The 27,136-nt window shown below is 43.3% G+C and overlaps 1 protein-coding gene across 3 annotated transcripts in view; it reads left to right on the top strand.

Moving 5' to 3' along the window:
- LOC148055743 (ICOS ligand-like) overlaps window positions 1-27,136 on the top strand; it is a 40,073-nt gene that overhangs the window by 4,938 nt on the left and 7,999 nt on the right. For 2 of the 3 annotated variants that reach the window (XM_087756682.1, XM_087756680.1), the window contains 4 exons: window positions 18,453-18,536; window positions 18,948-19,000; window positions 24,291-24,635; window positions 25,808-25,843. In XM_087756682.1, the coding sequence (XP_087612808.1) occupies window positions 18,529-18,536; window positions 18,948-19,000; window positions 24,291-24,635; window positions 25,808-25,843 (442 nt within the window). In that variant the 5' untranslated portion in view covers window positions 18,453-18,528. Of the gene's footprint in view, window positions 1-13,572; window positions 13,733-18,452; window positions 18,537-18,947; window positions 19,001-24,290; window positions 24,636-25,807; window positions 25,844-27,136 lie in introns of all 3 variants that reach the window. The other variant, XM_087756681.1, reaches the window with a different exon arrangement.

The following is a 27,136-nucleotide window of genomic DNA, read 5'->3' as shown; positions in this document are numbered from 1 at the left end:
TATTCAACACACCCAGCCCACCTACTGAGCACAGCAGGCATTAACGCAGCAGAACAGTAAGAGCACTCAGTAGCATCCTGAAAGAGAGCACCTGCAGTGGATGAAACCACAAGACTTAGTGTCATTTGCAAGGATTCAAGTATTTTAGTTTCAGTTACTGCAGTTTACTGAAGTTTCACTCTTGTTCTATAAATGAAGAGTGCTGGTGACTGGTGTAATTTAGCTTTTGCTTGGTTAGCTGAAGAGTGTAACTAATGAGGAGTGGGGAAGATGGAGAAAACAGGTAAATTATTTATCTGGAGAACACTAGATTTTTAAATTTTAAAATTATTTCTACAACTTAGTTTTGCATGCAGGTATTTCCCTCTCACACCTCCTTGTGCATATATTATTGTGCAGTTTTATGTATTATTTTATTTCACTTACAATTTCCTTGCAAGACTGCTGGAAAGACTAGGTGCAATGAGATGGAGACTGCTATTTGCTTGATTTTTTCCCCGTCAGTTTATGAATAAAGTTTTAGTTAGTTGTAGAGTCCAAATGTATTTCTCAACTAAGTGAATTTGAAGTATAATCTCTTAACCTCTGGCTTCCCAGATGTCATTTCCTAACATCTGAGTTTCCCCATGTTCTACATTGCCATGTGCTTAAGTTCTGAACCAGAAGTTTTTTGTAAAAGCAAACTTGCTTTCAGCTCCTTTCTCAGTGGCCTTGCCAGAGCAAGGTCAGATGTCACCACAGCCAGAGAGCTATCCAAGTTAGAGCCAAGAAGATTCTTACCATCATTTCTGAAAAGAGGATTATTTTATTTTTACATCAGGAAAGGGAAGAGCATCCAGAACTCCCTACATTTCCCTTGCTGAGGCAGCCCATCTTAAACTTGGTTGTTCTTTTTAAAGAATAGATTTACAGGGTCTATAGGGAGTTGCTGCATTTTGTGTACTGCATCCTTGCATGTGTGCAAACTCACTACTGTGTACATCTGCAGACTCAGCATGTTCCAGCTACCCAGCTTTAGAAGAGCTGGCACTGTCTTTTTCTTCCCCATTACAGCAAATGAACAGTGCAAACAACACTGAACTGCACCCAAAACACACTTATCTTGCCATTACTGTCTCTGGCAGTTACCATGAACTCTTACTTCCTGAAAGGTGACACTTTCCTCTTACTCGAATGCATTTACTGTCCAAAGAAGGACATATCTCTTAAATAGCTATAATGAAGGAATTGGCATAATAGCCACATTCCTCCCCTCCACCCACCAGAAATACGCACATAGGATTTCCAAAGGAAGGAGGAAAAAAAAAAAAAAAAAATGCCCAGAACATTTGTGAAACCCAAGAGGTGAGAGGAGATGGCAACAGGGAGTGTCACCACTTTTCCAGCTCTACCATGTATCCAGCAATGGCAATTCCATAGTTAATTCACTCCCATGCACCCCTCACTCAATCACCCATAGCAATGCTTCTGACTACTTAGCCTGCAAGCTAAGTTTTCCTTGCAGCTAGCAGAATTACAGCTAGTTAGCAGTGCTGCAGCCAGCTGCCTGGGGCAGCACAGCATTTGGCACAGGCTAAGCACACTTTAACTGCTGCCTGCTTCAACTCCTGCACACCGCTCATCTGTTAGCAAAATGCACAGCGGTGTCTTAAAAACTGGCTCAGATATCTGCACATCCTGCAGCAACTGCATTGGAGTTATATTTCTAAGAGATTTTTGAAAGCAGAGCGTGACCCTGTAGGAATTTGAGGCACCTTTGTCCTAGGGTCTGTAGAGTAGAAGCTATTAGAGCTTCTACTGTCTCCTACAGCAAAATTTATATTCTTTTACAGAGTGATTTTTTTTTTTTTGAGATGAGGAAGGAATCTTTCCTGACAAGAGAAATTGCAACAACATGCAGTTGAGAGGATGGGAATGAGAGCTCCCTCGAGTACCCGTGTGATGCTGCATCTGTTGTATTTTCCAAGTCCTCTGCTGGGAGAGAGGGAGAAAAAACTTAAAAAAAAACTTTGAGGCTAAAAGGTTTCCCTGGAAAGGTCTCCTCCGCAAGACAGGCTAGGAAATAGCTGTGCCAAGCTAGAGAGTTGGGGTCAGCATTTCATCTGTGACTAAAACTCATTTAAGTCCCTATACTATAACACTTATTTTACTACGTCCTCCCCCATTTCTTCACTCCTTAGAGGAACAAAGCAGAAAAGAGTGTGTTCATTTGTACTAGAGCATTGTCATTTCCCCAGTAAGTATACTCTGGGGAAACTTAACTCCATAAACAGGTCTTGGGCCCACAATTAGGGTCCATAAGGCCAAAGAGAGCAGAAACACCTTTTATGGCACCAGGATGTGGCTGCACTACGATCTGGATGAAGCCTTAATATTCTCAAGCCAATGGTTGTATGGCAGGTCTGGCTGGGGTATCTTCGCATTTCCTCATGGAAAACTTTTGTCCTCAAAGATTATCCTCCACACAATTAATTTCACCCTTTGAGTACCTCACTACAGCTGCAAGTTTCATGGTAGTCATGTTATAAAGCCACTATATTAATTTCCAGGTGTCTTCTGAATACTGCTTTCACAGCTGAAGTTGAACATCTTGATTCAGATGCAAAGTGACATGCTCAAGCTGATCTAAGTCAGTGCAACTCTGCTGGCTTGACATGGTTGGCAGTGTGTCCCTACCTTACCCCAATGACAGATCTGTTCCACACCTCAGAAGACAGAAGGATCTAAGTTAGGACAGCCTTGATTAAAATTCAGTTTTATTGTCTTGGTTCCCATTTTCCCTTACTTTTCTTCTGTGTTGAGAGAGGCATAAACAAATTTCTACCCAAAAATAGTCCACGTGTCAAGGGTCATCTCCAGGGGGTGTAAAGGCACTACTTCAGCTCCAATCCTCCTTGCATTTGCAGCCCACAGTACAAGAGATTTTGGGGTAGAGCAGCTGTAAGAAATAGGGCACAGCTGAGGTGACACAAGTCATGGCTAAGACCACCATCAGGTCACTACCAGCAAGCTGCAGATCAGAGACACCCTATGACTTACCCTGTTTAGGCCAGGACAAGTATTTCATCTCGGGTGGCTCCAGAGCCTGGGGGGCTGCAAGGCTGCAAAGCTAATCCTCAGACATTTTGCCTCCCCTGAACAACTGCTTAGAAATAGGGTTGCTTCAGTTCCTGAAACCTCTGTGTTCCACTTCAGAGCTGCTCTAAGGAGTTCATTGTCCTTCTCCAGCTGCCACCTCAACTTCATCTGCCAAATGACTGTTTACAGCTTGAATGAAGGATTATGAAAGACCAACATGTAGCACTCGTAGTTCGGTCCTCTAAATAAACAGTCAGAAGTGCCAAGGTCAGCTTTGATGTCCTCAAAAGCTGAGGCATTGCAAGATACATAAGTAATGAGGCTCTTCAAATCCCATCTGGTAGTAGGACAGGATGCAAGGGCTTTAAACTGCAGGCATGAGATCATCATGTTAACATCTAGAGAAGATTTCTGTGAGTGCTCAGAGGAAGTGCTTCAGAACTAAGCCATTTAAAGTTTACATAGCTTGACTGCTTTTACAAATTATTTCTCCCTTGTGTTCAACCTATGAGCTTCTACTTTGTTTAGCACTTATCAGTTAAAGCACAGTACCAATCACACCTAATAATTGCTAGTTAACTTTCCACAAACATGTCAGCAAGGGGCGAAAAAAAAAAAAGAGCTTGTTTGTGAGAGTGCGTAATGGAACAAGACACTTGTGTCTACAAAAAGGGCAACCATAGTATTTAATGCCATTTAATAGTGCTCTAAAAAGATCCAAACAAAATATTTTGTTTGCCTGCATTATAATGTGTCCTCAAGATGTTTGGCAGCTGCCAGTAAACTAAGTTTAATACCATATCTAATCAATTAGCACTTTGTACTTTCCTGTCCAAGGACATCACATCCCTTTTCCTGTGAAAGTTAAGCATGCAGTTGGTTACACAGCAAGTCCCGTTAAACACTCTTCTGCCCACTTCCCCAGTTGAAAGTACAAGATGCAGTTTGGGTAAGCAGTAGGTAATCTCCACATTCCCATCAAAGACCAATCAACTTAAGTTCTCATTGAATGCATCAGCTTTTTTTTACTAGTAAGCAAATACAAATGGGAGAAGGAATCCTATCTTTCCAAACCAAAGTTTCTGTATAGTTTTGACTCCAAGCTTAGTCATTTCTGAGGCCCCAAGTCTTGTCATACATTACCACAAACACTCAGAACTCAGGCTTTGGTCACCTCCAAAAGACGGGTTTTCATAAAGTGTTAGTGGCGAGAGAGGATGTGGATTCAGGCAGCCCAGCCGTGGGAAACAGGGGTGGCCCAGGGAGCGCATCTCTTCCCAGCAGTAGTAGGAAGACTTGCTCAGTTGCTACATCTGTCAAAACTAAAAGCAAGCAGCATATTACAGTGACAAAAACGCTCCTGGCTACAGCTTTGTTAGACATCTCCCTAGAAGTGTCTACTTCCCTAGAATCTGATGGCAAAGCAGAAAAATCTGTCGTTCACTCTAGCAGTAACAGCTGTGCATTGAATAACATTGTGTTCTAGGAGCGTTTGACTGTATCAGAAAAACACTCATAAGTACTTTGAGACATGCAAGACTGGACAACCCTTCAATCCTAACAAAATATCCGCAACATGCTACAAGGTGCCTAGCTAGACACGGTCCTGCCTCTATACTCTGCACATTGATAAATACTACTTTAAACTATTTGGCCTATGATTTTAAATGGATCTTCTGCAAGAACTGAATAAAGGAAAGTAGTCTTTTTTTAAAAAGGTATAACAGGAGTTTTTAGTTATAGAAACCCAAAGACAAACAATTATCTCTCATATATACAGAAACACTCACAATCCCCTCAGCTGCTATTTTACATGTCTTGCTCTCACTTACAGAAAGCAGGGCTATTCACTGGTGTTTACAGTTCTCAGAACGTATACAATGTGACAGAAAGCTAAGATCTTGTCTCCGATTTGGGCAAATACGCACCTTAAGAGATCACTAAAGCAGAGACTATCAGAAGAGCTTGAGAGTAAACAGTTTAAGAATTACCACAACTAGGATGCCCAACGTTTATGTCATGGCTCTAGATTACATGGACAGAGAAACATTTGAGAAGGCTGGCCCTGCAACTACATAGTCATAACCATCTGCTCAGTTATGGGTGGCCTCCCAAAGTATATTGTTTCTCTGACATTCTTGGAGAAGATATCCAAGGATGCAGATTTGTGAGGTGATATTATCGGAGATTTCTACTCACACACATCTTAATTTTTTTTATATTGCTGGAACAATATGGCGCATCTTTGTGCCCTTTATACTCCAAGGCACATCATGTGCCCAACTAGCAGTTTGCTACTGTACAACACACATACTTAATAGCATTTCCAAAATCAGTGGTACAGACCTAATCACAATGCTCCAACCCACATATTCCTGGATTTCCAAAGAACAGTTATTATCTAGATGATGCAAAGCCTCATCACTTGTGCACAACTCCAGCCAAGAGCTCGAAGGGTGCCAAAACAGATGTGCCACTGGCACCTGCTACTGTGCAGAAGAGGTTGTATCTTTGTTATGGCACTGCAGAGACCAAACCAGCTCCTCTGGCTACCCAGAGCTACTAAATCACAACCAGTGGAGCTGCAGTCTGTTCAGCCCTTGCAGAAGCAGCTACTGGGCCTGGATCATCCTAGGGGAAAACACCCTGACATGAAATGCCATCAGAAGGTATTTCACAGGGTGTTAGTCAATGGAAGGGAAAGAGCAGGCATTCAAGGGAGATAAGTATGTGTGGTGGGAGCAGGGAGATGTCACGAGGAGCGCTTCAGCTAAAGCACTGCCAAGACTTCTCAAGAGCACTAGTGAAGCTACATGTTGCTGTTTTGGAAAGGAAAGGGCTCAGTCACCCCTGCCACTACAGAGCAAAGGGGAGGAGGAAGGGACAGGAAGAGGTAAAGTAAGATTGCAGAGAAGCTGTCTCCATCTTCTACCACCCTCTGCCCAAACAGCAGTTGCCGACCCTTCCACATTGGTGGCCACTGCTTCCTCAGACTCTAGCTACTCCTTGCAGACCAGTGCTCTAGGCAGCTGCCTCCTGTGCCTGAAGGAGGCAGCTATTTGGAGAACTCAGTGCAGAGCCCCATCACAAAGGACTAAATCCCTACAAAATTTCAGATGATTTTGCTTTAGATCAGTTCATTGAGTGCAAAAGATGTCTGACTGTACCTTTCATTTCCGAGACTGATAATCTAATCCATTCACAAAGCTTACCTCCTCAATGGTGAAAGGTGAGGCCTAGAGACCAAACTGTACATCAGTGTAACACACTGCCAAATTTACAAGCCTTATTTGGGGTGTGCATTTCACACCCTCAACTTCCAGTTTGGGGCTAGTTGAAAATATACTGTAAAACTACGTTCACCTAAGCTTTCACAGGGGGTTTCCTATATTGAAAGTGTAGAACCACAGAGAGGTCAGGCTGATCTTTCACAGTGTGAAAGCTTGTGGTTTTGCACAAGCTGCTGCTCTTTCTTTTCAAGTCATTGCTTACCAACACACTTAAAACAGAATAAACATATAAAAGTTCTGTTCAGCATCTCTGACTCTGAGAAAGGTTAAGTTTGGTGGACTCTTGATTACAGAAAAGAGATGACATCAGTTACGTGTTGCACTGCTCTCCTAGTGTGGGTGTAGCCTGTCTGCCTACCTAGCCAGCAAGTTGCCTTTCTAGCAGAATTACACAAAGCTGATCCAGTGACTCATTGCTTCGGTATTTTGTTTGAGCCCAGGGCTGTATCTAAAGCGACCCCCACCACAACCCTCAAGATGACTCTATTCCACTACCAAGTGACCATCAGATGCTATTACAACACAAGACATCTAAGTAGCATTCATAAGCTTGACACCATCTGGTTGCTTTCAGATATTAATTCTCCAGCTTACTTTCAGCTATGTCCTACTTTCAAATGACAAGTGTTATGCTCTCTGGTATTAAACATAGTAGCTGGTGAAGGGGTACATAGCTACAACTGAAGTAAGCTCCTTTTGAGGAAATGAGACGATTCGCTACTAGAGCTCCATTATCACTGAACTATATCACCTTAGAAAAGCAAACTAAACACCACTTGAAAACCAGCAACTTTTAGGACTTATATCCCCTCCATAGTTCTTGGCAGCTGTAATCAATTTGCATATTTGGTTGTCATCTTTAAGTTCAAAGACTGGCTTATCTTTTCTGTTCTCTCAAAGATCAGTATCAGCCAATTGTATGAAGATGTAATAAACAGTTCACGGCCTGCTTTCCTAAGTAAGGCTTATGTGATCAAGCAAAGCACCTGCCCAATTCCTCCCTCTCCTCCCAACATCCCTTGTAGCCCCTTGACAAGTCTTTCAAAAATAAGAAAAAAAACCCCACCACCAACCCAGAGGTCATTCTGTTCTCAAGGCAAGAAAAAAATACAAAACCAAGACAGCCCTGTAAAGTCAGCTCTTGTAAGAGTCCAGAGAATGTGTGTTAAAGAGTAAAAGCATCAACAGCAGGAGACATCAGAGAATCCATAAAAGAATTCATTTGCCTGCTCCATGCACTTTTGTGCAGTTTTCTTCCAGCAGTTATGGAAGAACAGTTTGTCTTCTGACACAGCCATTCTACTAGGGAATACAACATCCAACGCAAAGCACTTCCAACTTGACTGCTGGTAACTCTCTGGTCTTCAGGCATCCCTTGTAATATCACCTGTATTGCTGTTGTAGTAACATCAGTTAGACTTCCTAGTCTCTCTGTCCTAGTTATTTCTTTCCTTGTGTTTAAAGACAAACATGAGAGTTACACTCTGCAGCTCTTGCCCAAATAAGAAGCATCCCACTGGATCACACAAGGCTCCCTCAGCTATTGAGCCAATAGTCTACAGTCTTCCAACACCTGGGCATCCCATAGAATCATTTAGGTTGAAAAGACCTCTAAGATCATCAAGTCCAGCCATTAACCTAGCACTCTCAACACAACTCTGTTGTATACTGTATGTACATCCCGTTAACTCTGTGTATGACTGTTCTCCACTTGGAACAATTATCTACAGCTTAGCATAACCAGCATGAAGTGCTTACAGGTGCTTTTAGGAGCCCTGTTAGGGTCCTATTTACATCTGTCTCTGATGGACAGAAGTTAATTGAACATTAACATTCTCACACTTGTAACACAGCAATGCAACTAGAAACTTTCTGCCTGATACTGGAACAGCTAGGTTTAAAAGACTGTGTAGGTTTCAGCTTTGTAAATATTTTCAAAAAGCAGGGGCTGGGAAGGCAATTCCATTGGGAGGAGAGAGGCAGGTTTAAGCCAACAATATTTGGCAACTGTCAGCCTTATTTTTGTCACTGGTTTAAGAGTCCTTCAACCACTAGGACTTAATCTTTTTACTAGTACCAAGTATTCCATGAGTACTTTGTGCTTTTCAGTGGGTAACTACAGAGAAGGCCAAGATGGGCTTCTGGAGAAGGGAACAGCTCTTCCTTTTCTTAGTTCTTTACATTCACTGCTCTTATCTGTTTTTCCTTGCATAAGAAAAGGTGCCACCAGAACACGCAGGAATATCAGAGATGCTTTGTTAGGACACAGGTGGTACTGGGTACATGCTGTGAATTACTCAGGGAAAGTTGTTCTATGAACAGTTCCTCCCTCCTCAAAAAGTTCTCACAAACTGCAGCTGCAGGTCTGTTTGCAACAATTAAAATAAAACAAATCACAAATAAAACCCAGACACTTTCACTTTTGCTTTAACAGAGCAATGCTCCTAGAGAGAGCAGCTCAGGCAGAGACTAGCTCCTTTCAGTTCAGTAGCTCTTACATCAGTTTGTTAATTAATACCATTGATTGGCCCCAGGATTTGTTCCAGGACTATAAAGACTTTATGATGAACAGTTACTTATAAGCATGTTCAACAAACTGCATTTTGTAGCTTAGTAGAAAAACCCAGGATGTTATTCAGGTGGTTCCTCTCGTTCAGAGCCACCGTTGGCATGGAGTTTGTCTTCTAAAGTGTACAAACCCTCAGCAAGGTGCCCAGCACGGGGCTCGGTCAGTTCAGTCACAAGTTAACATTCTCTGGGGAAGAGCCAAGATAAGTTACACCGACCCTGGTTAACCTCAGTTTCTTTTTCTCCTCTCACCCTGGCATCCTGAGCTTCCATTTTCAGATCCACCATTCCCAGTGTTTCCATATCCAATGCAGCAACTGCAACAGCATAGGCTACTAATTAACCTAATTTACCTGTGAAGCTCACCACTTTGTTGATGAGTACTTAATACCTTCCTAGAGGACAATAATAAATATTTTCTGAACTTCATCCTTCATCCAACTTTCTTCCTTTTCTCACCTGCCAGGAAATATGGATCCAACTGATCGTAGGGTTACAAGTCAGGGAGGAGATTTATTGTCTAGTACCTCGTCTGATAGACGAATGATAAACTGACTATTGTATCTTAGTGGAATTGCATATACGTACCACTAACAACATCATCTTGTCTTGAAAAAAGGTGGTTTCTACAATATGCAAACTAGAAATAGCTAAAAGGAGAAAGGACTCATGATCCAGAAAAGCAACTGGTAGTCCTTGAGCCTGTCACTGGCAACAGTTGCCAGCAAAAACAAGCATCTGCAGGCCGGGATTTTCCCTGCTCTCATGGTTTTGAATTGGAAAGTAATTTTGGAGAATGGAAATTCTCTGGCATTAGTGTGTTATACTTCCTCCTAGACAAGGCGTTGAACAAAAGTAATAAAGATATTTTATTGACTATCCCATCAGCTCAAAGCAGTCTCTTGAACCTGAAATAGTTTCCCTTCTGCTTCCTAGGAAAGTCCCCCAGAATTTCCCTTTCTTCCTCTCCCTTGTGACTAGGCTTTATCCACGACATGAATTTGAAAGTTCAAAGGGAGGGAAGTTTTCCCCTGTCCTTCTTGGGACTGATGACATTTACCGAGGGGGTTTTATAATCCTGGCTTGGTGTGAAAGACAACTGCTGACTGAAGAGAAAACACACACTTGTAAAATGGATAATGTATTGAGCAAGACATAGCTAAAGCCATCACCACAAATATTTATGAAATTATTACACTGAATGCTGACACTTTGTCAGTTCAAAAAAAAAGATAATTTTTTGCATTGGAGATTTGCAATATAAGTAGCTCAATACTGTTCTTACTTTGTGTTCAGTAACTCAATTGTTGTTGAGTTACATCCTCCTGAAGTTTTATGGCCCTTCAGCTGCACTCTGTCAAGACACTGTACAGATGGGAGGGAGAACAAAGATAAAAGGAATCTCATTCATGAGCTTTTAGAGACTTAGCTGTAAGCAGTGGAAGAAATCAAAGACTGCTGAAATAACCTAGGTGCTAGGCAGAGAGCTGAGGGCAGACCACACACCTGCTTCAGCATTTGCAGGACAGCAGGCACAGCTTGAGACGCAGGCAAAACATGCTCTCGCTTAAATTACCGAGAGCCCCGCTGAAGCAGAGGGCTGGTGGCTGGCTGGAGCTGGGAAGTGTAAGGCAGCTGCTGCTCCTGTGATGCCCATACCTCTGTAGCAGGAGGCAGCACCCCATGTCGCACATCTCTTTGCCAGCCACTAGCCCTGCTCTGTCCTTTCCGTGATTTCTAGCAGCAATACCCTCTTTAGCCTGCTTTTCCAAGAAGCCTGAACCAGCTCTGTACATGCGTAGCTGTGCGTGTACCAAGGAGTCCTTGTTCCTCTGCAGGGGCTTAGTAACAAAGTAAGAGTTCAAATAATCATGAGATTTCCAATGTAGATGCAAGTTGAGGAGCTTAGCCCATTGAATGATGGAGCTGAAAACTCTTTGCAGAAATTTAACCTAGGTGGAGACATTTCAGTGTGGGGATGTTTCTACAAGTAACAGATTAACAACAGCATTACATGATGCAGTCCTTCAATGAGAAAGAATTATTTCACATAGGGCATCCCTAATCCAGATGGCACAAAACCCTTCAAAGCAAATCATAACTACAGTGGTAAGGAAAGGCCATGAGACAGACATAGAGCAAGGAGAAATACCTGTCAACCACACCGATAGTATGCAAGAACTTCCCACGTATTTCATCCGTTTTGGTTCTTCTTGCCTGTATCTGGTTTATGAGGAGCTGTATACAGGGATTCATATCACTTGACATACTAGCTAAAGAAAAAAAAAAAGAATGTTTAGGTACTTGAGAGGGCCAGAAGAAGAGCAGCGAGATAACTTTATTTCACCCATCTTCTCTCCTACTCTAATATAGCCTACAGAAGTTTCTCCTCAGCTTATGGCCAGCAAGAACCTCACACACACTCACAGGCAGTAAGAGGGCTAACTAAGCTTTTTAGAAGTTATGGCAATAAGTAGGCACCCACTGAGAGCCACTTTCACAGAAGTTGAGCTCTCTACTCCAAAGCAGTACTAGTAACCCAAACTGGATCATCTCTCTTCAAAACCAGGTCTCATTTTCATAGTTAGCTTCAGATCATCCACTGATCACCCATCATCAAGACAAAAACATTTTGTTGGATCTGGCAGATAAAGAGCAGTGGAAACTCTCAGAAGAGCAAAAAGGAATTGAGAAAAAGAGGAACTTTTGGGGGAGCTGTCAGAAAGACATTACAAAAAGGAACAATGACTTCTTGGTTTCTCGTCAGAAGGTTCTTAAAAGGGCATGAGACCACCGCACACCACTAGTCACAGGGAATAAGTCTCACCCAGCAAAGGGTGGGATGCAACATATGCTGCTTAGGCTGTGCTTCCTGAGCTTCCACCCAGACAGCATCAAATCCACAGCACTCAGAAACCCAGGGGGACTTATGATATGCAGGACAGGGATAGGTGGGGCTGGGAACACTTGCTAGGGATTTAGAGGGCAGAAATCGCTCCCTAAGTCAAGAGTCTTTCCAACAGAAAGCAAGCAAATGAAAGGCACTGCCCTGCCATTCTATACAGCAGCGGCGTTCTCTTGAAAACCTAACTGCTAAGTCTAGCACAAAAGTTATGTTACACAGAGGATAAAGCATTCTTAAAGAGACAGGATGAGAGCCCACTACTGAAAATTACAGACAGTTGCCACGCAAAACTGCCTACCACAGACCCCACAGGCAGCAGTGACACAACATCCCTCCAGGATCTGTGTACAGACATCCTTCTAGTCCCTGCATTGACCTTCACCCAAGGGAATCAAGCGGATGACAGATATGAAATTCCTCAGAAATGACAGCTGGAAATACTGATGGCATGGCTGTTGACTGCCTGAGAATTCAATCAGATCAAACACAACATGAAATCACTAAATACCCACAAGACCGTAGCATCATCAGTGTTGAATTCTGCTCACTTGCATACCAAGAGCATGCTTCCTTCCTTCTGAAACTTGAAATGAAACGTGCCACATTTAGCACCAGTCCCCTGAGCCACTCAAACCCTTCCCATTTTGCAAAGCCACAAACAACTTCACTTTAGTCTGAGAGCTATTTAGAAAAGTTATTCTGAAATCAAGAATAAAGTCTAGTTTCCTGAGCATTTGTTTATCAAGTGTGCTAGCTTGTTCCCACTCCCTTTTGGCCAGACACATCCAGAGTTTTGCTGTTTTCCTCCAGACCTTGGGGAGGATGTTTGCGTGTTTGAATCCTGGAAACTGATCAGATATAACCTGTAATTTCTGTTTTCCCCCACATATTTTATTTCTATACATGTGAATAAATTCCTCCTTACCAAAAGTATTTATTCAAAGCCAGGGGAAGGTGTGTAAGTTCCTGCTGCAGTACTCTGTATGGGGTACAGCTTTCCACGGTGAGCAAGTCATGCTTCATCACTCATTCGTTCTTTATGAGAAGGAATAACTTCTCAGATTAGATATGCATTCAACAGCAATCTTTCAGTCCCCAGAGCCTGACTGCAGCCCATGATAAGCCTTAAACAGGCAATGGGAAATCCCAGCAGCATGGGGAAACATAAACGAGCCCAAAGCCAGCACTCCACACACCACCTCCACAGCACAGGTGGTGCGACTGGAGCACAGGGAGGGAAGAGAGGGAGCGTGGACAGAGTACACAACACTCCAGTGCACGGCGGATAAGGACAAGTTTGGAGAGTTTTAAACGGCTATAAACTTTGCTATAACAAACATGAAAACCAGACCAGCCGCCCTCAAAGTGCCTGAAGTTTGCTACAGTGCACCTGAAGATAAGGATCCCAATCCAAGACTCAGCTGCCACCACAGCACATTTTGCAGCCTGAAGCTCCAGACAGTCCTGCAGGAGGCAAAGGGCACTGCCATGAGCTGAGAGGGTGAAGCGCACAGCAGTTCACTACGGAAACACTACCTGCCACTGCTCGCAAATCCCCAGAAAATTGCTTTCAAATGAGGGTAATTTATTTCAAAATCTAAAACCCTAAAAGAGAAAGCCACTGTCATTTTTGGATGTGTGCCAGCATGCGCCTCACTGAGATCTCTTAAATATCTTTCCTTGAACTAATTATAGGACAAGTCTCTAAATGATGCCTCGTTTTGTTTACAGGTTGCTTTCAGATAAGATCAGAAGTAATCACCCAGTTTCGGTACAGGCTGTTGCATCATAAGAACTTTCTCTAAGAAGCCAGACCATAATTTCCGCTTGCTAGCTTTCTACTAGCTGTTAGCTTTTACCTAAAGGTAAAAGGACTGCGTGGTTACATAAGGTGAGAGCATTTAAAGAAATGACAGAAAATTGCCTTGATGTGGATAAGGAATAGTAAGGTGACGTTTCTCTGCTCAGGGTGCTCTCAGGATTTCACAAAGTCAGGGAGAAATGTCCCCCTGTCCTCCTACGAGCATCAGTAACAACAGTCAGCTAGCATGAATCTGTTCTCAAAAGCCAAATGCATACAAGGGAGGAGAGGGGAAAAAAAAACAACACTTGAAACTATTGGTGACTAAGCTACAAAGCTTTGCCAGGTGCATAATGAGCAGTTTCCTTCTTGGCAGCGGCCTTCATTCATCTGGTAGGTGATTTTGGCTAATCCTTGCAGAATTACTGGTGCCTTCTCCAGCTGGTGCCTGTTCCAACATGTATCGCCATTCATTCAGTGCACAGCTCCATTACCTGTTACTCAACCAGTACTGGAGGTTGGCAAATGAAGCAGAAGAGCTGGCAAGCAAAACAATCCCTTCAAAATAACAGCCAAATTTTTATGTACACTTAGTTCACAACCACTTTTAAATCAGTGTCACACTTTGTGGTCACCACACAGAGGTACCTCCTCCATGTCAAAAGGGTTCTAGCTCAGCATCTCCCTCCCTGCCCTGGCCAGCACCCTACTTCAGCCCATCATCCCATAACAGCCTCTCACAATCCTTCTCTAGATTTTCAGTTCCCAGGTCCTTTCTGGTCTAGGTCCCAAACTGATCATTCATTTGCAGCAAAAGTATGCAGGTGCACTGTGGCTACAAGCCATTGCTGAACTGATCACTGAAACCAGCTGGTTTTTCTGGTACCATAACCTGGCTGCTCAGCCACCTGAACTGCTGCCCACTGTGTGATCACAGGTGGGTCATACTCCAGCTGCACCACAGAATCATACAACAGTTTGGGTTAGAAGGGACCTTTAAAGGTCATCTAGTCCAGCCCCCTGCAACAAGCAGGGACATCTTCAAGTAGATCAGGTTGCTCAGAGCCCCATCCAGCCTGACCTTGAATGTTTCCAGGGATGGGGCATCTACCACCTCTCTGGGCAACCTGGTCCAGTGTTTCACCATGCTCATCATAAAAAATTTCTTCCTTATATCCAGTCTGAATCTACCCTCCTTTAGTTTAAAACCATTACCCCTTGTCCTATCACAACAGGCCCTGCTAAGAAGTCTGTCCCCATCTTTCTTATAAGCCACCTTTAAGTACTGGAAGGCTGCTACAAGGTCTCCCTGCAGCCTTCTCTTCTTCAGGTTGAACACCCTCAACTCTCTCAGCCTGTCCTCATAGGAGAGGTGTTCCATCCCTCTGATCATTTTTGTGGCCCTCCTCTGGATCCACTCCAACAGGTCCATGTCCTTCCTGTGCTGAGGACCCCAGAGCTGGACGCAGTACTGCAGGTGGGGGTCTCACCAGAGTAGAGGGGCAGAATCACCTCCCTTGACCTGCTGGCCACGCTTCTTTTGATGCGGCCCAGGATACAGTTGGCCTCCTGCGCTGTGAGCATACATTGTCAGCTCATGTCCAGCTTTTCATCCATGAGTACCCACAAGTCCTTCTCCACAGGGTTGCTCTCAATCCCTTCATCCCCCAGCCTGTATTGGTACTGGGGGTTGCCCCAGCCCAGGTGCAGGACCTTGCACTTGGCCTTGTTGAACCTCATCAGGTTCACACAGGCCCACTTCTCAAGCTTGTCCAGGTCCCTCTGCATGCCATCCCGTCCCTCAGGCATGTCAACCACCCCACTCATCCCTGATTATCAAACAGCTGCCTGCAGAATTCAGAGCAAGGTTTACAGCAATAAAAAAACCAAAACAAAACCAACAAAAAGCCATCTGCATGCAACATGGGCCCCTGCCTCATGCACAGTATCTCTGCCCAAGGCATTTTCCCCTCCTGCCACCCCAGCTGTCCTGACCAGCAGACCTGTTCACAGGGGAATGTCCTTAACGTACTGCAGCAACACTATTTCCAGGGTTAACAGAGCATTTATGGAAAATACCATTTTCTTAAGTTATTTTAAAGGGAGCTTTTTAGTGCTCCAAGAGGGTAAAGCCTTCAACAGTAGCATTTAGACCCTTTCTCACCCCCACCCCTCCTGCATTGGAAGGGGACAACTTGAATCAGTTTTTTTGGGGACACAAAGTCCCGCTATTCTACAGGCACTGGGAACATTTGGATACTTGCCTACTTAATTATTTAGTTTTATTGCAGGCTGAGATAATGTGCTCAGTAAATGGCCTCACACACTTGACACAAAAGGTGGATGACAGAGACGTTGCCAATAAGCTCAGAGTTTTGCAATTTAACCATACACTTTAACTACATCACATGCCTTAGTTATTTCAGGTAGGCTAGTGTGTTAAGAAGTTATTAATTAGTATTTTAATTCTTCAGGAAGTGATTCTTCATTGCAAAGTCTTTCTCGGTTAATTGTTTTAACCTCTGAAAAATAAGTTCCAAATAATTCCTTTGTCAGATTAAACTGAACAGTAAATGGGTCAACTTTTAAATTTGAAAAAAATTACAAAGAACAAAATTTGTTCATTTCCTAAACTTCCATTTCATTTAAGCCAGCACTTAGGGGAAGAAAAAAACAAAAAGAAAAAAGATGTGAACTATCAAATAGAAACTAATTATTTTAAATGCTGATCCATGTGGTGGCTGAAGCATCCTATGCCAGCTAAACTGCACAGACGGGAACAAATCTCTCCTTTAGTGTACCAAGAACGATCCTTCTGGAGGCTCAGCGTAAACATTTTTGTTCCAAGCAGAGTCAGCTCAATCCAGAAAATGTTATTTCAACTAAACATCGCTGGATTAAACTAAATTAAGGGTCAGGTGCCCCAGCTAGACCAGTCTGAAGCATTCCCGCAGTTAGATTCTGCTTCCTACAACAAGACCTGCCTTGCTCCTTCTTTATACACAAGCTTAAACTTCAGTAGGGAAGTAACAAAAGCACGTGGATGGCAAGAGAGCTCAACATTCACATGCAATTCAGATGCAGTTTGGTATTTCAGGTCTGATCCCACTTCCCCCAGTCAAAGACTTTCATACAGGCATTTGTGAGAACCAGAAACCCCACAGGGACTCCGTGGGAGTAAGCCAGCCAAAGCCAGAGACGCAAACAAGCTGGCTGGAACAATAACATTCATGTGGTTCTTGAGTCAGAATCAAATCTGTTAGAAAATGACATCACTTCTAGGAGCTCTGACTTTTGGGTCATTGCTGCTCTGACTTTTGTCTGCTGCTATTGCACCTTTACACAGCCCTGTGACCTGGCCACATCTACCAAATTTTTAGTTCTTTCTGTCTAGGGACGTATCAGAAGGATCCCCTTTGCTTACAGAGAGAGTGGGCATGGCCCCAGTACCACTACAGAGCACTGCGGAGCACCAGCTGCTAGGCTGCCCTTCTTCAGCCTGGCAAGACACCTTGCTGCTGCCTAACAGCAAGTTGGTGTGGAGCCCTGGTCCCTCCAGATCCACCTCGTTCTTGCCCCAGTGCCAGGCCAGAGCGCAGGATAAGTTTGCTCCTGGTATTTTTGCAGAACAGCCTTACGTGGAGTGGAACATCTGTACAAAGCTGAGAGGGAGGATAAACTCTGGGGGGCACCATGGAGAAGTAGTCAGGCAGATAAGAGCGGCCTTCAGTGCCTCAGTTTCATTTACGAAAGGCAGGCAGAAAGGAAACACATATGGAATAAGCTCATTTTGCATAAAGATATACCCTTTCTTGAAACAATAACCATTACAACAGGGAAGGAGGCAACCACAGGAGAAGTTCATCAAAAACATGCAGGACACACTGGTTTTAATATCAAAGAAGCCAAAGATGGCAGATGGCTTGCACTGAGCATCAGGAAGGGGCTGGCAAATGAAACATAACCAGGGTTTGGCCATGAGGAGAGAGGGAGAAACACAGAAATTCAGCTCTCGGGTCTTGCTCACCCCAGGAAGCACCATTGCACCAGGAGCAATAGGCAGGAGAACAGCACCAGCACCTTCCCCAGACAGAGCTGCCTCAGCGGGAAGAGGACCTTGGCTAAACCACTACTTCCACCGTCAGCATTATCTCTGGAGCACATCGGGGAGGAATGACTACTCAGATATTTGTACTCCTTAAGCTACAAGATGCTACGAGGACAGGGAGAGGAAGCCCAAAACCCACATTCTTCCCCTGCTGTTCTGGTTTTTTGGGTTTTTCTTCTCCCTCTTGGAGAAAGTACCTGATTTAACAGCCTCCTCAAAGAAGCAGCTCTTTTAAGGAGCATTTTCCTTATAGGCCTATTAGCCTTGTCTGTTATTTTGTTGGTAGATATGCAGCTTGAGTGGTATTTGGTAGTTGAAGGATGGTGTCTACATCTCTTGATAAATACAATACCCATTAGGTTTCACCACCTTCTTTGATCGCAGCTGGCTATAGAACAAGAATCCCTTCACTGGGTTGAAAGCTCAGGGCTAGTCAGTGCACTGCTCGTGACTCACATCCATCCTACATATAAAAATAAATACACTTTGTGTATTGTAAGAGTGTATATACACACTGTTGTATCCACTCTCTGTATTATATACACAGAGTGTATATAATAATACACTGTGTGTAGTATATATGCAGAGTGACAGAAAACAGACTGAACCGCAGCAAAAAGTACTAGTAAATAACTTATCTCCTTCTGAAGAAATGCTTATGGCAACAAAAATTAAGATCCTTTCACTTTTTTGCTTTTGCAGAGACAGAAATAGCAGCTGGAACGCCTGGCGAAGCTCGCAACAGGGAGGGATTCCTAAGGGCTGGGAAGGCACAAAAATGAAATGGTAAGCTATGCTTTTCTTGTGCTGCAAAGCAGCTGAAATTTGGGGGGAGAGGTATTTTCATTTAATTACCAATAGAAAATAATCTCAAGAGCAAACTATGACTTCGTATATGCAAGTAACTTTGTCCACTTGAGAATGCAAGCGGGAAGTATGGGTCTGGTGTTTGCGACTGAAGACCCATCCCATTGCAACCATCGAGAAACCTCAGATCTACAGGCACAAGATACAATCTACACCAAAACTAGATGGCAAAACAAGACAGGGTTTCTAACCCATCCAGCTTCATATCCAAACTCTCTTCACAGATGAGGGAGTTGTGAAACGGCATAAATTATGCCAGAGAAAAGGTCTTTGATCTCTGCTCTAGCATTCTAACAAAGCATTTGGCATTTCTCTCTCTCACTTTATTAGGGAGACTGCTCTCTGGATGGTTGCCTGCTTACTGTTTGCATCTCTACCCAGAGGTAAATATACTATAATACACATCTAGGAGTTTGTGGGAGTATTTATATGTGAATACACAAACTGCAAGCTGAGAATCTTAGAGCAAAACAAAATAAATACATGCTTTGCCTTGAATATATTTCAATCACAGCCCAAGCTTTGCAAGTACAGGTAACAACCTTCAGATAAACCTCTATATCTGAAAGTGATTTCAAGGTTAAGGTGTTTCATGCCCACAAGTATTTACCTATAAAAGTTTATCCTGCCCACATCCTTAAAAATACCCTACCATTTCCATAATGTCAAGAATGACTTGGAATCTTATCCTTTACAACCCTCAACTGCCTTGTATCTGTTCTTTTATTTAAACTTGTTAAGTTGCTGGGCTAGCTACAGGCATAACCAGGCAAGCAAAAGGACTGGAGCCCAGCAACAGTCTCTCTCTCCCTAAATCTTTGCACGTGCTCTGCCAAGTTCTAGCAGAGTTGGGTTTCTGACATTATATAGATTAGACATGATATTCCCTATGAAAGGGATACACTAGCATGTGCCAGTGAGGGAGCTTTCTACAAGCTTGAGGGCCAACTCCCTGTAATTTCCTTATCTGAGGCTTAAATTCAGCAATATTAAGACCTCTCTGCATGGTCAAGACTCCTCCATTTGCCCAGAAATGCCTCACATTTACCAGGTGCTGCAGTGGTTCAGGAGGTTACACTTCACCTGGAACTAGTCTCCCTCTCTCTTCTGGAAGCACAGCTGATATTTTTAGGGAAAACTTTCATGTGTCTCCACAGAATAGCATGAAAAGTCTGTTCCCACTCAAGATGTGCTCTTTCAGTAGCACCTGCAAGCATGCAGAGCCATCTGACTACCCTTTGACTCTTTTTTTCCCCCTCCCTAAATCAAGGGAATCCAAGTTCAGTGTTTCTGAGCAAGCAACTGGGATTGCAAACAGCCCCCTACCCTCCCCAAAGTACTTCTGCATGTAGGCAAGACACGAGCCTGTAAGGAATCACACACCGCTACCTTGTCTGGGTAACACATTTCAGTTTGAGCTCGTAAGTACTCAGAAACACAAGAAATTCCCTGTTGCCTTGTTTCTAACACTGGAACATTTTTCTGCTTAACCCATTACTTCCACTATTAAACTACTTTGTCTACTGTCAGAACTGCACTAATATCACCAGGGTGAACTCGAGAGACACACTCAAGAGCTTTCCACTTCCAGGCCCATTTCCACAAGGCATAAATCCTGGATCACCTACTGGCATCCCAGATTCCTCTGGTACAAGCAATATATAATTAATAAACAAAGATGATTACCCTAGATCATCAGGGAGGGGAGCAGGGAGGAGGAAACAACAAAAAAGCCCATCTTTATGAGCTTCCCTGTACCACACTTTGGATACTGAAGCAGCAGTGTTTTCTCATAAGAATCTTACAGGTTGGTTAAATTAGCACACTCAACTTCACCTTGATAGTCTTAAACATTTGGGCAATATTTAAAACACACAATTAAAAAAAAAAAATCCACAAAATAAACTTATCTCACTTTACATTTGAGTCTTACAACCTCAAGTGAAAGCTGCGTGCCACCAACACGCATTTTTTCCAAGGTAGAGAACTCCACCTTCCACGTGCAAAGCTTACCAGGTAGGTCAGATGAGCACCACTCGCCCTGCTTCACACACCCCAGCAGCGGCTGCCGCCATCCCCACACAGCTGCTTCAGTCTTCTGGCCATAAAGCTCTCTGCTTCTACACCTCCTGGTGCATCAACAGCCGCAGCAAGAAGCTTAACACAGCATCACCAGTCTTCAGGCTGACTTTACTCTTCTTCTCAAGACTGGCTTCCATTAAGGGTGCTTATTTGACTTGTACCCAGAAGTCTGTTCTTCCCATCTAGAAAAGACGTCATGCAGCTGTAGGCTCTGTTAAATAACTCGTTACAGCTAGATTTCAGTCACCTGTTCTTATCCCAGGCAACTTCAGCAGTGCCTCCTCTTTTGCCTCCTGCTGCCCTGGTTTTACCAACTGAAAGCAGTGTAGGGCAGGGTGGATTGAACCCCATGGGTGTTTTATAGAGTCATCACAAGAGTTACGATGTTTGTACACTGTATTCATGCAGGAAAGGAACGCTTATGCTAGGCTCAGGCATGCTGGGCACTGCTGGCCTCCATCTTCAGAAAAAGAGCCAAAAAGCAAATAGATGCACTTCTAAAACCAATATCAAATTTAGAAGTGACTGTGTCCCGGTTTCAGCTGGGACAGTGTTAATTTTCTTCCTAGTAGCTGGTATAGTGCTGTGGTTTGGATTTAGTATGGGAATAATGTTGATAACACCCTGATGTTGTAGTTGTTGCTAAGTAGTGTTTACACTAAATCAAGGACTTTCCAGCTTCCCACGCCCTGCCTGGTGCACAAGAAGCTGGGAGGGGGCACAGCCAGGACAGCTGACCCAGACTGGCCAAAGGGCCATTCCATACCGTATGGCGTGACGCTCAGTATATAAGCTGGGGGAAGAAGAAGGAAGGGGGGGACGTGTTTGGAGTGATGGCGTTTTGCCTTCCCAAGTAACCGTTATGTGTGATGGAGCCCTGCTTTCCTGGGGATGGCTGAACACCTGCCTGCCCATGGGAAGTAGTGAATGAATTCCTTGCTTTGCTTTGCTTGCATGTGCAGCTTTTGCTTTACCCATTAAACTGTCTTTATGTCAACCCATGAGTTTTCTCACTTTTACTCTTCTGATTCTCTCCCCCATCCCACTGTGGGGGGAGTGAGCGAGCAGCTGCGTGGTGCTTAGTTGCCGGCTGGAGTTAAACCACGACAGACTGCAATCAGGAGGCAGGACTAATGCTCTTTCTCCTTCTTTTGCTCATTAAGCAAACGCTTATTGTCCATTTTTCTGAATAAAGCTACAAATTTTGTTGATTTCAGGATTATCTTTTCTTCATCCATGTGCAACACCATATGTTGCAAGCACTCTCTCTCCTAATGGCATCCTGTGGACGGGACTCTTCCCACCAGAAGGCTCTTCTGGAGGCTCACTTCTTCCAGGGCTTACAAAACACCTGCAGCAGCTTCAGGCACACTCATCTCCCTGCTGTGCTTAGGTAATCATGGTCAGCCATAACCACACTCCGCTTTCAGACACGGCCTTGCCTCAGAGAGACTCTGCTGAGCACAGCCTTACTTGGTTCCCCAGGCCCAAACAGCTCAGGGACGGGTCTCAGGCTGCCCCCTCCCCTGCCTGCCCTTCCTCAGCTGGCGGTGGCCCTTCCAGGTGTGCTGGGTACAGCTGATGGCCATGCCTGGCCATGCCACTAATTGCAGGGCTGAGGCAGTCTCCTTGGGGAGTGTAGGGTCATATGTGCTGTGGCAGTAAGGTTACAGTACAGTGGAGGCTGACCTTTATTATAAATAAAATAAGAGCCTTGTTTGGATACCACTGTAATTCAGGTTCTCCTTGAGAAGCAAAAGCTGCTCAGCTACTGATACAGTCTGAAAATGATTGAGCTCTCCACGCAGTAAGGGCAGCCTCCTTCCACCAACACCCAGAAATAGCACTGGGGATACGTGTTTTTTCCGGCTAAAAGTTTACATTGTTGGGCAAAAGTGGACTGGGATTTTCAGCTAAAAAATCAGAAAATGTAAGGAAAGCAGATGTTTGGTGATAGAGTTGTAATCGAAGGCACTTACTTGGCTCTGCGATTTAGCTTTGTGAATCAGAGTTTTCCTTCTGCTTTTGTGTCTGTCTGGATGGACACAATGTGATACCAAACAAGCCTCAAAACAGACACTGATTAATATTGAAACAGAGGCCTGAGCATGTAACAAGCTGGTCCTGGCTGATGTCAGTGACTTCAAGGGGGAACTGGGACGCTCTTTGCTCTCTAGCCCAATATATGCACAGAGCTGGTGCAGGCCTAGAACACAGGAATGACCGTGCTGCGACCAATAACATTTATTTCTATATTTAGGCTGATTACTTACCCCTTATGCTTCACAGAACTTTGGCCATGAGAACAGATTGAGTTGTTTCACAGTGAATTTTAGCTTTTCTTCTTGGCACAATCGCAGACTCATGCTGCTTTTGTTCTGCTCCCTGCTGGGGATGAGTTTTCCATCCAAATTAATTCATCTGCATTTTAATTTATAAAATCATATTATGAAAGAGGTTTGGTCAAAGTGTTCATTTAAGCCCACATTCTGTGCTGAAAATACCTAGTTGTCTATGCTTTATAAATGCATAGAAACCTTCTTCCATAACTCAGTCTTCCCCTAGAAAATATAACACCACTACCTAGTAAGAGTTGTCCTACATGATAGTGGCAGACTCCCCTATGTAGTTTTCATATACTTTCAACTAACTTGGAAGAATTTGTAAAAATAGTTAGTATCAAAGTTATTGGATGTGTGTAAGTGAGATGCATCTGGCTTCCTTCCCTGCCTGTCCGCCTGTTTGTTCACCAGCGGGCTACCCTCACCCCAGTTCTTGCTTGTGCTGGAATTGGCTGGTGAGGTTGGCAACATCTCTGCCCGATGCCCAGGCCACCCGTACCAAGTATCTGTCTCCCCAAGGCCTTGGAAAAGTCATTTCCCTAAAGTGGGAATGACAGACCTTCTTGCTGGAGTACTGGGAGAATAACTATACCAAAGAGTACGAGAGGCCACGGGACAGGTGTTAGCAAGAGCGCACCAAGCCAGACCTGCAGAAAAAAGCCCTGTTCTGTCAGACCCTCTGCAAGATGTCACAGGGGAAGGGCACCTTATTTACAAATCGGGAGCCACGATCTGATAGGTGAGCAATGGGAGTTGGGGGAGACCAAACTCATCCAGGACTTTTCTCTTGCTGATATAACACCCTTCTCACACTGCTTCTTTTTTCAGCCAGACTTTCTACAAAACCAAAACTTGCTTAATCATGTCCACCCATCTTCGCTTCCCTGCATCCCCTTTTCCTCTTGTGAACTGACCCATCAATTACAATCAAATCAGACACCTGATCTCAAAGACTAAGATCCCCAGAAGCTGGGAGGAAAATCACCAGCTAAGGAGACAAGTTCAAGCAGCACCCAAACTGACAAAGTGAAGGCAACTTGCACACAGCAACATCTGCCCTGCTGCACAGCTGGCTGGCCGCTGAGCACACACAGCACATACTGCCTCCTGCCTGGCTGGGAGCAGGAGGACACGGGCAGAAGAAGGGGGAGGAAGAGAGGCAATAACGATGCGATGAAGCCAAATTATAGGAAACCTGGTGTCCCTAGCTCTGCTTCGCACTGAGAAACTCGTCTGTTTTTTATTCCAGGTCAACCAGACACAACGTGCCATGCGCTTGTTGGAGAAACCGTCATTTTGCCTTGCACCACCACCTCTCCTGGAGATCTGATCCTTTCCAAGTCAATGCTCTACTGGCAGATAGACTCTGTCGTAGTGCACTTTTTTCACAATGGGCAGGATTCGCTGAAGTCCCAGGACCAACATTACCATGGCAGAACTAGTCTTTTTTTGGACCAGATGAAGCATGGCAACTTTTCCTTAAAGCTCTCCAATGTCCAATTACTGGACACAGCTGTATATACCTGTATCTACAAACAGACTGGGGATCATCCCAACCAAACACAGAAATCTAAAATTAAACTCCTTGTATCAGGTAAGATTTATTTTTAATTCGGAGGGAGGGAGTTGAGGGCAACATTTCTTGTTGACAAGCCATATATGGCCATTGGCTGGGATGACTTCAATTTTTAAAGCAAATCTTCACTCAGTTTCACTCTGTTCCTTGCTTCTGCTGGAAGAATAAATGAGAAGGGAAAAAAAAAAAAAAAAAAAGCATCTTTGTTAAGCTTCAGCACAGCATATCCACAGAAGCAACAGGACTCCTGAAGGCAAGCCGCCCACCTCTTGCCCCTGCCTTTGCAGGAGATGTTAATGAATAACGAGCTCTCCCCGCCTTTTAAGCATTTGGTTATTTATGGTTTTGTACTGTCCCTGATCCACCTTGTCCCAGAGGAATGGGTCTGTGAGGCAGGATTAGATTCATCTCTGGCAATTGGATCCAAAGTCCAGGCCACATACCCTTTCAGATGTAAGACAGGCAGTTCTTAATTACCTTTTCCCTTGCAGCTGGAAGATCTGGATCTGGTGGCAAGGCTGGACACATACAACAAGAATTATTATTTTTCTTCCTTAGGAAAATGAGTGAGACCATAACACATGCTTGAATAATGGCAAACAACTGAGCTAACGTGCTTGAATTACCTTCAAGCATGGCCAGCAGAATGATGGGGCATTGGGTTTGACCTGTTGACCAAGTGAAAAAGGAAATTAAAAAAGGGGGACACAGGTCAAAACAAATCATAGTTTTTAAGGTCTCTTGCTTGAATACATCAGCTGGAAGCTTTCATTATGGTCAACCATGCACATTTAACTCTGCTTAAAATAGAAAAATTTTGTTTTCAAGTAATATAAACCCTTTAGTATCTTTGTTTTAATGCACATTGTTCTGAAGAGAAAAATGTTTTTAAAATGTAAACTGAAACACTTTTGTTCAGCAAATTTCAAAGTGAAATGTTTTGCAGTTTTCAAAATGAAAAAAAAAAGTGTTTTGAAAATGCAGAATCAAAATGTTTTCATCATCTAATTTTTGGGACCAGTAAGGTGTCTTTTCCTCTGATTTAATTCTGTGATCATATTTAAACTTTCAATTTGTTTGACCAATGTATTCTTTCTCAGAAAAGACCACTAACCCTTAGATCAATTATCAGTACCCTTTTTCTGTTCTAGGCTCAAAGAAATAACTTTGATTATTGTGTTTTTTTCCAGCTCCATCTAGCACTGAGGAGGCTCCTTCCCCTTCTGGTAAAGCAATACTCCTTAACCTGCTAAGTGTCTAAGTGATTGATTATCCAGTCCTTTAATTTGAATTTGCAAGATTGGTAAAATGTGCTGAATAGAGAAAGTCCAATAGACTTACGGTGCTTGTGCTCTCTTACTAAGTCTAGCAAAATACAGCTGTCCCAGACAGGGAAAAATATCTCCACCACTAAGACAGACCTAGACTGCAGACAGAAGAATACTGAAGTGCCAACAGTCACTAGTTCATAAAGCTACTCACCATTATGGGCATCATAAAAATCAATAGAAACCAAGTAACATGGAAGCCATTCGGTTCTGGGAGTTAAGGCTTTTGTAAATTACCTTGGTATGAATGAACTACCAGCTCAAGAGATATGGAGGGTCCTTTGGGTAAATAAAATGATAAATATTCTAAAAATGCATGATTAATGACTCCACATAAGTTCTTCTGGGAAAATTACAGTAGATCTTATCCAAAGGCAATTCTGAAGCATAGCGCAGATGCTAATGTCTAGGTTTAATCATTACAGAGAAGTAACTACATTAGGGTCATTTGTAAACACTTCTGGAGTGCATGCAATACAGAAGGGCTGCCCAGCTCTGACATGCCATTGTCAGTAAATTCTCCCATAAAAATCCTGCTTATAAGCCGAATTATTCATATTAACTCTACAAAATCTTAAACTGGTATCAAACCTGCGACACCTTGTCATATAAAAATCAATAGCTGCGACTTGTATTTTACTCAATGTAGCTGAAAGATATAATCCATTACATAATAATTTTATTACAGTTAATGTAATAAGTTCAGCACAATACAATGTTACAGCCAGATTAAGCAGCAATAAACTCCAATAGAAACTAAGGAGGAGAAATGTTCCAGTGTTTTATCTCATGACCACACAGAAAAAATCAGCTCTGTACTTCATGAGCAATAAACAACTTGAAAAATTACAGAAATATCCTTTTCAGACCTAAGATAACTCCTCTAGCTGGCTTAAAGGTCTTTAAAAATCATGAAGTTAAATTCGATATGGCATCATGTGCCTTCAGTGACACAGCACCACATTATAACATTATAAAAGCAAACAGAACAGGAGCTAGAATATCACTAGCTGTTACCTTTCACAAGAAAGAAATTATCGAGGCTGAAACTTTTTAATGCAGTAGCAATGAAGTTTCTCAAAACGAAAAGGTAAGTAGGCTGTATTTAAAGGAGATAGTTGTATATATGTTTGACTCAGCCAAAAACTTTCTGACAGCTTTTCGTCAATATAAACTATTTCTTTACCACGA

Source organism: Nipponia nippon, unplaced genomic scaffold (genome assembly GCF_047370975.1).
Source record: "Nipponia nippon isolate SJK-2023a ecotype South Korea unplaced genomic scaffold, ASM4737097v1 scaffold_2, whole genome shotgun sequence".
NCBI classification, from domain to species: domain Eukaryota; kingdom Metazoa; phylum Chordata; class Aves; order Pelecaniformes; family Threskiornithidae; genus Nipponia; species Nipponia nippon.
Note: the sequence above shows the minus strand (reverse complement) of the source record. Positions and strands in the feature narration are given on the sequence as shown.